The 13441-nt window shown below is 37.4% G+C and overlaps 2 protein-coding genes and 1 non-coding gene across 5 annotated transcripts; 2 read left to right on the plus strand and 1 right to left on the minus strand.

Annotated features, from left to right (window-relative positions):
• Positions 1-486: 486 nt before the first annotated feature.
• On the minus strand, positions 487-4354 carry LOC126763638 (YTH domain-containing protein 1). Of its 2 annotated transcripts, none has more exons than XM_050481345.1 (3): positions 4187-4354; positions 3127-4088; positions 487-2890 (listed from the first exon to the last, which is right to left on the minus strand). In XM_050481345.1, exons 2-3 carry the CDS (start codon positions 4019-4021, stop codon positions 1572-1574), a joined length of 2214 nt encoding a protein of 737 aa, XP_050337302.1. In that variant the 5' UTR covers positions 4022-4088; positions 4187-4354; the 3' UTR covers positions 487-1571. The 2 variants fall into 2 exon arrangements, with proteins under 2 accessions (XP_050337302.1, XP_050337301.1); XM_050481344.1 differs by having other exon boundaries at positions 4182-4354.
• A 332-nt stretch (positions 4355-4686) lies between these two features.
• Positions 4687-7384, plus strand: LOC126763636 (ribosome biogenesis protein SPATA5L1). 2 transcript variants are annotated; one of them, XM_050481343.1, is made up of 6 exons: positions 4687-5095; positions 5186-5656; positions 5722-6191; positions 6252-6420; positions 6484-6684; positions 6753-7384. In XM_050481343.1, the coding sequence occupies exons 1-6, from the start codon at positions 4756-4758 to the stop codon at positions 7280-7282; spliced, it is 2181 nt and encodes a 726-aa protein (XP_050337300.1). In that variant the 5' UTR covers positions 4687-4755; the 3' UTR covers positions 7283-7384. The 2 variants fall into 2 exon arrangements, with proteins under 2 accessions (XP_050337300.1, XP_050337299.1); XM_050481342.1 differs by having other exon boundaries at positions 4687-5656.
• Positions 7385-7934: 550 nt separating this feature from the next.
• Trnaa-agc (transfer RNA alanine (anticodon AGC)) lies at positions 7935-8007 on the plus strand. The gene has a single exon. It is a non-coding gene; the product is annotated as a tRNA-Ala (tRNA).
• Positions 8008-13441: the final 5434 nt, after the last annotated feature.

The raw sequence follows: 13441 nt of genomic DNA on the forward strand, positions 1-13441 counted from the left end.
AATAGGAGGAGGAGATTGATGAATAATAACTAGTTGTGTCCAATAGGCTTTGTTATTTTCTTGAATACGGAAGTGACTTCAGCAGAATAAGGTATGGCAATAATATTGCATAATCTTCTCAACACAAACACTATATTTCTTTTGCCACTTCAATTTTTTCTAACTGAATGTTGAAATATTCCATTATTTTTTACTTTTTGGATAACTTGCATTTGAAACACTGCACACACTTTTGCTTCGGATTTCATTTTTCAAATTTTTTCATTTAGTTTGATGTAACTGATTTTTCTTCTTTTAGCACTCTTTTTCTTTATTTGGAAAGCTGATATATTTCAAATAGTTTTAATGGGAATGGGTAAGGGTAAACGTCTTTCCTTTAAACCGGTCAAAACAGTCCATATTTTCACAACAGTTCGTGTGTTTTCTTTTATTTTCGAAAACATTGCAACCTCTCCGCCTTCGTTCAGCAAATAAAGTTCACATATGTATGGTTTTGTTTATATTTTTACGATACGTATAATTATAACTATGATTTAAAATTATATAGTATGTATATGCATTGTATTTATAATTGAAAAAGTTTGTCAACTTTTCATTCCTTTTACCATGGAATTGCTTTTGTTGTACAGCGACACAGTGTGTTATAATTTAAACATGTACTTTTAAAATTAACTTTAGTCAATAATATATATGTATATCTTTTTTTTTTTTAATTTATGCGAACAAAACTGAAGTAATACATTTATTGATATCATTTTCATAATTTGGGACTGCAAGTATATTTGTAATAAAATATGTAAATATCCAACAATGCCATGATGTATTAAGAACTGAAGTTTTTGCATTGCAATTTTAATTTAATAACTTTAACATTCGAGTTAGAACTGCAATATAGGCTGTTCATTGATTTCATATACATATAAATAAAATGTATTTAAAAATATTTTTTACTTTGTTTGATTTTCACTTGTAATCCCAATTAAAAAATGAAAAATTTTCATTTTTAGTGACTTATTACTGAAAATATATGTTTCGACTAAATTAGTTGTTAATGATAAAACAACTAAAAAGTATTAACATATGCGTCATTTTCTTGTTTCTATCAATGTCTATATAACTTTTTAAGATTTAATACATATACACTTTATATTTGAGGGATTTTAAAATCCTTTTGCATGTTAAATTTTTTTGCCTAATTTTGCAATCACTTTACGCGTTATTAAGTAATTTGAAGAGCATTATATTAAAGAACTTAGTAGCCGCACTTGAATAATATATTACTCGCATGCAGCTCAAAACCTCACTCGTTTTCCGACACACATTCATTCCGATTACATAGTTCGAACACGAAGAGGTTACGGGGTGCATTTAAAGAGGTTCTTTATCGGGATATTTTATTTAAATTTTTTTTTAAGAATTTCGACGCACTTTTTCACACAAAACCTTCATCAATTTTGCTTTCTTTAGTGGTTTTCGCGTTCACAATGGGAGGACGTTTGTAACCGTCTGCCCGTAAATACTTCACTTTACACCTTTGTTGCGTATATCATATTCATAGACACATTGTTGTTTTAACGTCTACCGTCACGGTAATTACGCGCTCCACCGCTGCTGCCACCACCAGCACGGAAATGTCTATCGTTTCCACCGCTGCGGGATCCGGAGCCACCACTTACACCACCGCTAGGTCCACGGTAGTCACGACCACCAGCTCGTTCACGTGGACGCATCATATTTGAGTTGTTGGAACGTTGGCTGTTGCTACGAAAACTGTTAGGACCACCTGATGTGTTGCCTGCATTAATAGCATTAGTAGAACTTGAAAAACCACCACTACCTCCGACAGAGCTAGAGCCCCCAATACCGCTGTTACCACCATTGGAAGCTGACGTCCCAGCACTGCTGCCAAAGCTCGGGAAACCTGGTGGCATACCATCGGGTAACGTGGGTAAACCGGCATTTTTCCATGCTGCGAAGTCTTCATAGGATGGTGCTTTGTCAAAACCAGGTGGTGGAGGCCTGATTGGCTGAGGTGGAGGATAATCTGGCAGTGGTGGTCCATCGTAGTAACGCACTGGTGGCGGTAATTGATCGTACATAGATGGTGGACCTGGTGGCGGTAAAGCACCCGAACCGGAAGCAGATAGTGGAAGTTGCGCAAATGGCGGTACGAACGGTAATGGAGGCAGTTGTCCATGCATGGAGCGCATGTAGTCTACCATGTATGCTTCGGCAGAATTCATATACCGATCCCATGATGGCAAGCCAGTATCGCCTCCACCAGCACGTGATCCTCCACTTCCACCCGCACCTACGCTACCACTACTGCGGTATGGCGAGGATGAGCGTTTAAAACCGCCACCCGGTGGCATACCGAGTGGTGGAAGTTTATAAGGACGATGAGGTCCGGAACTAAATGTACGCCTATGTCGCATTGGACCACCACTACTACCAGCTCGACGGTCGCCTTGGCGGTAACTCGGGAAACCGCTGCCAGCACCACCGCGACTACCACGAGAAGATAAACTTCGCGGTGGACGATATGAGACACGAATTCCTTTTTCACGCATCATTTTAGCAGTTTCTTTCGATTTTCGTAATATAGGTGTCATTTCGATTTTCTCATCTTCGGGGAATAAGCGACATAGCTCTGAGCCTACTTTGGGCTCAATTTCTTGGCCATCACGTCCAATTTTAACCGGCTTACTTTCATTCCACGTATTGTATAGGTGAGAAGTACAGTTAAATGACAGCTCTTTTCGACATATCCAATCCAACTCAATTATACCTCCGAGTGCCTTTGGAGAGATACTAGGTGGTAAAACCCATGCCGGATGAGAAAGATCTCTGCGCGACTGTGAACTCATGCGGGCAAACCCAGCAAATTTTCCTAAAAATTTTAAAAAGGCAAACATGTGGTAAAACTTATTATTAAAACAGTTAAAGAAGTCAATTTGTCAATGACGATTTTTTTTTTAATTTAGTGCTAGGAAGTTCAATGAGCTTGGTGTGATTTCTGCATTTTATATGATATTTATACATAAAATGTATATATACAACGAAACATTGAACACCTTCGACCATAAAAGAAAAAAAATTTTATTACGAGTTAGCGTGATGACTCACCACTTTCGTTGACGGAGAAGATTAATAAAACATTCCGGGATTCCTTGAATGCTTGATTAAGATTTGCCTCATTTTGTGGTAGTGTAGCCCAAACATTTTTATTCTTAGCAATGGCAACATTGTCTGCATTATTTGATTTAATAAGGAAGAAGTGAGTACCCCGAAACAAGTAGTTTAGTTTAGTCATATAATCATACGATTTGCCACTAGTAGTCGACCCACTTTGGGTTTTCTTTTCGGGGGAAGCACTCTTAGATATCGGCTTTCGTCCATTACGTTTAATATTTGCTGCTGAATCAGAATCTTCTGATTCGGAATCGCTGTCAAATGGTGTCTTCGTTGTAGGCTTGTCTTCTGCATCACTGGCTTCACTTTTATTACCACTGGTATTGGCGTATGCCGATACAGACCCACTACTTGTATTTGCCGGCCCATTACTATTAGCTACTGAAGTAGTAGAGTTTTTGCTAGAACTGCTAGCTTTTTTTTGCGATTTCTTTTCTTTACTGCTGGTACCTTTACTTTCTGAAGTTTTAGTTGACGATTCGTCTTTATTTGATGATTCTTCGTTACTTCGTTTTTTCTTACCACCTACAGAAGTTTTTCCGTTTACAGCTCCGACCGCCGGCGAAGATGTACGCTTCGTAGTTGCTTTCTTCTCACTCTCTTTACTAGCTTTTTTCTTTGTTTTATTTTTACGTTTTTCACCGATTGACGATATAGTCGTGCTCACAGAACTAATACTAGGCTGGGAGACTGAAGACTCCGAACCTGATTCTGACGCCTCGCTCCTTGTGTCAAAAGAGTCGTCGAAATCTTGTAACTCTTCGGCTATATCTGCTTCATTTTCGTCCAATCCTAAGTGTACTGCGTCCAAGTCAGCCATAATTTTCATCTGTTTTACACTCTATATGTAGCGCAGTCTGCGCTAATGCTTTTCCTCAATGGATGTATTTCTGCTTCTGTAGACAGTGCGAATGTGGCGAAAAGAAAGATGAAAATAAAGAACGATGCCGACTTTTTTACAATTCATTGTTCTTGGCGTATTAACTTACCTCACCTTATTGATTCTTTTAAAACAATTGCTAAGTAAACGTTTTTTCGCAATATTGTTGCACTAATAATTATTTTACTTATTGATTTTTGCAATTCAACGTGGAAAGAAATTTGCATATACCTCAAAGGTTTGTGGATAATTTTCTTCTTTCTTTGACAAACTCAGCAATGGTGGATGAGTGGAAAGAAATATGACGCGTAGCTAACCATCTCACTCTTAAGGCACACTGTTGCATTGAAAAATCAAATTTGGACTATTCAGTTTAAGTGTTTAGCGGCATATTTTATTCGATTTTATTTAAAATAATACATATTTTTAAAGATATTAAATTAACTTGCATACACAAATATTAATTTATATATGCCTTTCATTCATATAACACGTATCAGGATTTATCTTTTATTCTTCTAATTCGTTCTATTGTCGCAACGCTTATTCGCCGTAGTTATAAGAATTAAGCGAATTTGCCGGCATTTTGCAAATCAGCTGAATGTGACATTTCAAATTAGCGTATTCGTTTAAAATGTGTTTACATTTGTGAAATATTGTAAAAGGGTTTCAGAATATTAATAATGAAGTTTGATTTTGATCAGAAACTAACCGTGTTACCTCTTCAAATAATTGAAGAATTTACATTTCAAAAATGCTTGCTGCCCAAAGAAATTTTTACTAAAAACGAATTACGCCCAGGTGTTTGGATGAAATGTTGTGTTGAAAGAACGGGCTTTGACACCTGCTATTTTCTATGTCAAATTTATCCTCGAGATATTAACGTAAATTGTTGTTACCTAGACTATGGAGTTGGCACTGCAACTCTTTTAGAAAAAGGAGGCATATTAAACAGCCTAGAAGCGATAGAATGCCAAACAGGAGATAGTGGACAGGTTGCGGTAACGTTGGAAATTAATGAAGGTTTCTTTAAAAGTCGCCTACGCAAGTTGTCCACTAGCATGTTAACTATCGCCCTTAAGCAGATATTAACGCCACTTAATTTAATGATAGGATGTGTTGTGCGCAATAAAAGTACTCGAAATTTGGGGATATCTGCTATCCATATTGACTCTTGTATAAATACAAATGAAAATTCACTTTTCCAATTGGATAGCCAAACACAATTGTATATAAACAACATATATATTAGTGCCAAATCGAATGCATCGGAAGTAAAGCAATTTTTCAAACATGGTTACGAAATGGTTTGGAAAGAAATTGAGGATTTATTGTGTAATAGTAGGCTACGTGATATGCAAATCGAATCTAATGGCATTCGCCCGCATCTAAACGCCCTTCTTATCGGTGCACCAGGTTGTGGCAAAACAGCTTTACTGAATGCATTTGTCGAGCAGCATAAATGCAATTGTTTTCATATTTCCACGGAAAATGTTTTACACGAGTATCCTGGTGAGGCTGAAGCACAATTGCGCAAAGAATTCGAAAATGCTTTATATTTAACTAAACATCTGAAATCTAAAAGTAAGTAAGAAAAAATATTTAGCTTTTATTCTAAAAACAAATCTATGAAATTATTAAAATTTCAGATCCTACGATAATTATTTTCGAAAATATTGACTTGTTGTGTCCCGTCTCGAATAATACATCTACCACGGATGCAGCCAACTCAAATCGTATATGCGTTCAATTGGTTAAGCTACTTGACGAACTTCATAATTCGAATGCTAGTATATTATGTATAGCGACTTCATCGAATCCAAGTGCCATAAATGCCAGCGTACGTCGACCTGGTCGTTTTCAACATGAAATCACCGTTGATTGGCCGAATGAGCCAACACGCAAAATTTTATTTAACGCTATGTTCGAATTCAGTCAAGCAAAACCATTTCTGACGCCAAAGAAACTTGACGTTGAACTACTCGACTTAGTCGGCAAACGTACGCAAGGTTTTGTCGCAGGAGATCTGGCGCTATTGGTACAAAATATAGAACAAAATCAAGTAAAGCAAGAGAAAGAGTTCGACATTGCACATTTCGTAAAGTTAGCACTGAATAATGTAATAAAATCCAATTGTAATCTTTGGTCATAAATAATAAACCGGTACTTGCTTTTTTAGGTAAGACCTGCAGCGGTGCACACGGCCGATGTTCGAGTATATAAATTTGTGGACGGCTTCGAAACTATCGGTGGTATGAATAAGCTAAAACGTACAATGGAGGTTAGCATTTTGGCAGGTCTGCGTAAACAAGAAAAGTTTAGAAAATTCGGACTAAAATTACCAAAAGGTAAATTAATAAAAATTATTTAGTTTCATCGCAGCTTAAAAGTAAATTGTATTTTCTTAAAAGGTCTGCTGCTATATGGCCCACCGGGTTGCGCGAAAACGACCTTTGCGAAATGTCTAGCCAAAGAAGCGGATATGACGTTTATTTCTATAGCTAGCGCAGATGTTTATTCGCCTTACGTTGGCGCAGCAGAAAAGTTTATTGTACGAATTTTCGATACCGCACGAAAAAATGCACCTTGTCTTATATTTTTTGATGAAATTGGTAGATGAGAACCAAACTTCGGCTTTATATATATATTTATAAATTTTCATTTATTCTTTGTGCAACAGATACGCTGGCCGGTCGACGACCCATTAGCTCAAATAGTTCAAGTGATGTGCAGGTACGTATACTCTCAACGCTATTGACTGAAATGGATGGCGTTATAGACGGTTCGGATGAGAACAGCCAGCAAATACTCGTCGTGGCAGCTAGTAATCGGCCAGATATGATTGATGATGCATTACTACGGCCTGGCCGTTTAAGTAAACATATATATGTGCCAGCACCGGATTTACAGTCGCGTATATCCATTTTACAGTTAATTGCGAAACGTATGCCCTTTGCAGCAGATGTAAATATAAAAAAAATTGCCGAAGAAACAGAGCTTTACACAGGCGCCGATATGTGCAATCTTTGCAATGAGGCTGCATTGTTAGCCTTTGAAAGATTGAGTGTGGATAGTAGTGAAGATGATTATAAAATTAACGCGAAAGAATTTGATTTTGCTTTGAAAAATTCGAAATCTTCACTCTCGACAAATCAGCTGAGCTTGTATACGAAATTTCAAAAGAAAATCGAGGCAAAATCAGGAGAATAGCGGAGTATACTTGAATTGCTTTAACAAATATTTACATATGTAAATACATTTTAATTGGTTGTTAAAATAAATGCAGGCAAGGATGTGCATATTTAATGTTAATTAATTAATAATTTCATTATTGAAACAACTTTGTTTGTAAAAGTTGTATATTCATTACATACATACATACATATGTGTGTATATAAACGTATAAATGAATTTGTATGGGTTTGTGCAAAGAAAAATATTGAAAATTTGTTGTAAAAAATAAATTTTTAGTGCAACATAACACAACCTATTTTGCCAATATTTTATAGAACTTTAATTAAATGCGGAAATGTTAGCGTTTTATTTTTCTTCGAATTAATTGTCGATTAATTATGAGTTATTAATACATAATTAATAGCTATTTGCCCATAATGACGTTATAAATCCGTGCATGTTTTATTTTTCTTATCAAATGTGTCTCAAAAATGCGCTAATAGTTACAAACATATGTATGTCAACACTATTATTATGTTATTATTGTTTATACATTTTAACGTCCAGTTGCAAATACTTACTATATGTGTGTAGGTATGTATGTGTTGCTATAGAGTAAACTTTGATTTGTTTTCCTTTTAGTTAAGCCCACAGCAGAATGCAGTTGACAGTGTCGAAAGGGGTACAAGGGGATGTAGCTCAGATGGTAGAGCGCTCGCTTAGCATGTGAGAGGTACGGGGATCGATGCCCCGCATCTCCATCTTTCATGATTTGTTGATTTTTACCAAAAATAAGTAGTTTTTAGGTTGTTTGTTATAGACGATAAAAAAAATAGATAAATTTAATTTAATAAAACAAATACAAAATAAGAGAAAACTTTAACTGCTTCGACTACGCTGAAACTATAATACCCTTCTTAGGTGCATTTTTTTATGAAGAGATCTTTATCTTAATTTTCTCGGTCAGTTCGTATGGCAGCTGTATGATATAGTGTTCCGATCTGAACAATTTCTTCGAGAATTGTAGTGAGGCCTTGGAAAATCTGTGTCAAATTTCGTCAAGCAGTTTTGTCAAATAAACCAGGTGAACTCATCTCACGAATTATACGAAGAAGTGTAGACTTTTGGATTATCTAAAACATCCTAATCCGATCCGAACATATAAGTAAATTGCTTTGACTCTGCCAAAAGAGACATGATTGAAGCGCTCTGCTTTTAGACCAAAGAGAACCGTAAGTGAGTTTTAGTGAGCTCTTCGCCTTTGGAAAGGTTAGGTCTCTAAGTGGTCCAATCGGTGTGTCATCCGTTTAAGAGGTTGTTTGGAAGAAAACGAGTTAATAATAACACTTCAAGGCTTAAATTCCTCAGAGCTAACACTTTCAGACATTTCGGTTATGTAATGGCCACAAAGCCACACAAGAATTCGTTTTCCATCAAGTAGACAACACACAACATATTGGTTATGATATCTTGATACCGAAACTCCTAGATATATGAGGTTTTATTAAGGAATATTGAAATGTGTATCTAAAGGAACTAACCCAACGTTTGTTAAGACGATACTAAAAAGACTTAGTAAAAGGTTTCAAGAACCATTGTCGCAATTGCTAAAACCCAGGGGGAGGAATGTTTCGCCTTCTCACTTTAGCTCGCCTTCAAAGGGATGTTTTTGGTTACCCAGAGGATACTTGGTCTAAGACCGCAAGTCTTAAGCTGCTTGAGCCTTATATAAAAGAATCGTTTCTGGCGACTCCCATGTGAATTCCGCCCAGAGAACTTTCCTCACTTGCGTGAACTTCTACACATGACTCCATCCTCAAGATGAAATAAAGAAGAAGAAGAAAAGGGACTTCAGTAATTACTACTGTGAGCATGGCTAGTCACGAAACTCACACTCACTCCACAAAATCTACAATAGGTGCGACTAACCGTGCGTGTGAAAACACTATTGTCTCATAGCTACTCTCATACTCTAGAAAAGGACAGTGATTGCGTTTTTGTTATCCATATGTCTAGTTAGAAATTTAATCACCCGTACTCAAAAATGAAATGTGAAAATAATGAGATTTAACTAAAATTGCGCGAGATGAGGTCAAAAATTACGTGATTCCATGTAAAAAAGCAGAGCATGTATGAAAATGTATCTTTCATGGTTTGGATATAAGATATATTCCGTCGGTGCACGGTCAGTACAAAGCGGTAATTGGTTCCAAAAACAATTTGTAAGAACCTACCATCTGAGAGGCGGTAGGTTTACCATCTGACAGTGGACTGACCGACTGAAATAAGCATAACAACAAGCGCAGGAAAGAACAATGGACAATTACAACGAGAACCAAAATTTGTTGGCAGGAAATTGAGCAGTAACATCCCATTGCGTCTAAGAAAAGTTACTTATTACAAAGTAAGGCCACCTTCATTCTGTTCATAGGTTAATATTGTGCAACAAGGTCATAGATCTTTATCGAACGTTAAGGTTAAGAGATAAGCTAAAACCGTTGACCACGATCTCGGCATGTTTCCATATCGAGTTTTATAAGATAAGCGTTGCAATATAATGGAATTTTATTAGCCTCAAATACGTATAAAAATTGATTTTCCTAATACTACATTATTTCTTGCATTCACCGATATACGAGGGCGGCCCGATAAGTACTGAGAATAATCGTTTATTTACGGTACTTGCGCAAGAAAAATTAATGTAATAAAAGTACTTTTTTTTCTCTCATATCCTAATTATAAACTGACGCAGAAAAATGAGGCAAAAACTTGATCAATAAATATCGTCTCGTCATCCCAGAGAGAGGAAATCATTTATGTATATATAACAGTTGATTCAAGTAGAGGTGCTTTTTTCAGTGGTCTTTTTTTGACATATCACGCGTGTGTCGTGTCAGGCTGACATGTAATTTTTGTTCAGTATTGTTTGGCATTTAATCATGGAAAGACTTACCCCTGAAAATGGATTACAAATCGTTCAACGTTATTACGAAAATCAGCTTCTGTAAAGAGCACAACTTATGATCAACATAATCGGCCTTCTGAGCGTACTATTCGCAACACTATCACTCATTTTGAGACTTAGCATTCATTATTGGATAATATTCGACCTAATAGACCACATCCAGCACGTACAGAGTGTACACGAAGACCGTGGAGAGTCGATTGGGCGCCGTTCGCAACAACTCCGGCTGACGTATGGAATGACTTGCCACACTTTACGATGAGATGTTAAATTGAAAGCATACAAAATACAACTTGTACAAGAACTGAGGCCGCTCAACATTCCCAAGCGACATCGCTTCGCTCTATGGGCTCTTGAAAAATTGTAAGAAGATCCGACGTTTTCGAACCAAATTTTGTTCAGCGATGAGGCCTATTTCTGGTTCAATGGGTATGTAAACAATCAAAATCGGTGAAGTCATCGATTCATATTTCTTCAAAAATGATGCCGGTGAGGACGTAACCATCAAAGGCGGCTGTTATCGCGCCATGATAACCGACTATTTGATGTCTGAAATTGAAGCTCGTGATCTAGACGACATTTGGTTTCAACAATACGGCACCACTTCCACACTTCAGATCAATCAATAGATTTATTGAGAGAACACTTCGGTGAGCAGATAATTTTACGTTTTGGGCTGATCGATTGGACACCAAGATCGTGTCTAACGGCGTGATAAGACTTTTTCCTGTGGGGATATATAAAGTCTAAAGTCTATGCGGACAAACGCGCTTCTATTCAGGCCTTGGAGCTAAACATCAAGCATGTCATTTACCATTCGAAATGCTCGAGCGAGTCATCGAAAATTGGACTCAACGGACGGACCATCTAAGACGTAGCCGCGGCAGAGTATGTAAGAGTATAATAATACTAGTATTTGCCTACTTCGTAGTCATTGCCTTAAAATAAATGTTCCAAAATATGCCAAATATTTCCGAAATAGATCCATTGCTCAGTAACTTGCTTCGCTAATGCGCTAAAATATATTATTCCTTAAATATTTGGCATAATATTTCGGTTGATAAGGGAATTAATTATGGTGCGGACAATAACTGTATATGTACATACTTAATTATACACGCTACATTTGCAATAAGATATAACCATATACCTCAACAAGAGCAAAAACAAATAACTCAGCTAAAAGGTGAGGTAAGTTCTCTAAATTGTCCGTCCATAAGCCAAATAATTCGAATACACATGCTTATTTACATATGCCGATTCAAGCGATATATTTAGTGGTGGTTGGTCAACCATAGAAATTATGGACGACGATCGAAGGAGACGCTGATAAGATAAAGAGTGCTGCTTTTGTGTCTTAATTTATATAAAATATGTGTGTGTGTATGTATATGAAATGTCAATGTTAATTTTTTTTCTAGTAGCCGAAAAAATAAACCCATATCAATTGATAACACATATTTCAAGAGATGCATGCAAATACATATGTACATATAGGTATATAGGGTAGTTAGAAAACATGGTACTTGAGAAATTTGGATAATGGCACGCGAAGACTATTTAAATGCCAAACATAGGTCCAAGAAGTAAGAAAGAGCTAAGTTCGAACATTTTATACTCTCGCACCTTGCAAGGGTCAAGGCCGGCTAAAATTCTTTTCGAATTTCAATGGTATATCTCACAGGTTGGCCGATATTTCCGGGAGCTTGAATAGTTTTGGTTCGACATCATCTGATGAGTCGGCCTTAGGAGCGTTCGTGAAAAAAGTTTCGGGGAACATTTATGGCACCTTGCGTATGGCGAGTACCGCAGTCGATGGAATGATGAGCTGTACGATATATGGCGACATTAACATCAAGAGACAGTGTCTGCGCTGGCTGGGTCATGTTGTCCGGATGGAAGAGAATACTTCAGATTTGAAGATTTTCAATTCAGTACCCGTCGGTGGAAGCAGAGGAAGAGAAAGATCTCTACTCCGTTGGAGAGATCAGGTAGAGAGAGAACCAATGCAAATATACGATGATTGAATTGTTGTTGATATTTTGAGGGTAATTTTATAATGCCACTCTTATGGAAACCCTCGTGCCTGTTGGCAGAAGTACCTAACAACCAAGTTCGGTAAGATTTCTGACAGTCTCTATCGCTGGGTGTAGCCTAGCGTTGTCCTGATTGAACAAAATTCCTCTCTTATTGACCAAAGCTGGCCACCTCTTCGAGATTGATTGCTTAAGACGGTCTACATAATTGTTGGCAGTACAAGTCCGAACTCGAGAATTTGGCCGTATTGAAGCAGCTCATAGTAAATGATTTCCTGTCAATACCAAAAAATGTATAGCAAAAACTTCCGGACCGCCAATCCCGGCTTGGCTACCGTGTGCGTCGGCTCAGCGCGTTGCGACCACGACCATTTTCGGTTGATATTATCGCAAGTGACCCACTTTTCATCACCCGTCATCATCCGCTTCAGAAATAGATCGATTGTGTGGCGTTTCAGCGGCGAATCTTAGATGTAAATTCGAATCATGAGCTTGTTTGCTTTTCTTTTTGTATTCCTTCAATGTTGAGCTGCTGTGCTATCGAAACAGTGCTAATCAGGTGTTCAATCGGATATTTTACCGATATTTTCGACAATTTGCCTTTCAGATTGTGGTGCATTCTTCACATTAAAAGTACTGGGACCGAAACAACCAGCATATTTTTAGCCCTCTTGCTTGAGTTCGCTTTTATGAAGAAATAATTCTGAAATATGGCTTATTTTCATCAGTCCTGTTGTGACCTTTGCCGCGTGCTCAAACAATGCGGAGTAAAGCTATCACAAAGCTGTCCAGTAAGTTACGAAATCCAATGTTTCTAACGCCATATAGCGACCCGATCGCACTTACACGACAGGAGAGACGGCTTACTAGAGCTATCTCACGGAAAAATAGTGCATGTCTTTCTTACTAGAGCTTTTATGTTAAGCACGAGGATAAGTTGGATATGAAGGAGAGTGCTACTATATGTACTTTAGTTTCGCGAGGGAACCCGGATTATTGTTTTGATAACGCTGGTGGTTTGACTTTCAAGCACGCCACTGGCCGGAAGGAAGTAGTTGCCGCTGTTAATGATTCCACCGGGAATGGAGCTTAGTTCCTCTCCACATTTGCACAATTCAATTGGTCGCATCCTAGCTTTAGCGGACGGAAAGTCGTTAACGTCCTGAAAAAAAGATATCCTGCTGTTGAGTGATT

Source organism: Bactrocera neohumeralis, chromosome 6 (genome assembly GCF_024586455.1).
Source record: "Bactrocera neohumeralis isolate Rockhampton chromosome 6, APGP_CSIRO_Bneo_wtdbg2-racon-allhic-juicebox.fasta_v2, whole genome shotgun sequence".
Classification (NCBI taxonomy): domain Eukaryota; kingdom Metazoa; phylum Arthropoda; class Insecta; order Diptera; family Tephritidae; genus Bactrocera; species Bactrocera neohumeralis.

Excerpts from the sequence above, each read along its gene's own strand:
- LOC126763638 (XM_050481345.1), bottom strand. The coding sequence starts at position 4,021 with ATGAAAATTATGGCTGACTTGGACGCAGTACACTTAGGATTGGACGAA. Across the intron at positions 2,891-3,126 it reads CTTCTCCGTCAACGAAAGTG|GAAAATTTGCTGGGTTTGCC; the intron begins GTGAGTCATCAC and ends TAAAATTTTTAG.
- LOC126763636 (XM_050481342.1), top strand. The coding sequence starts at position 4,756 with ATGAAGTTTGATTTTGATCAGAAACTAACCGTGTTACCTCTTCAAATA. Across the intron at positions 6,421-6,483 it reads CGGACTAAAATTACCAAAAG|GTCTGCTGCTATATGGCCCA; the intron begins GTAAATTAATAA and ends TTTTCTTAAAAG. Across the intron at positions 6,685-6,752 it reads TATATTTTTTGATGAAATTG|ATACGCTGGCCGGTCGACGA; the intron begins GTAGATGAGAAC and ends TTTGTGCAACAG.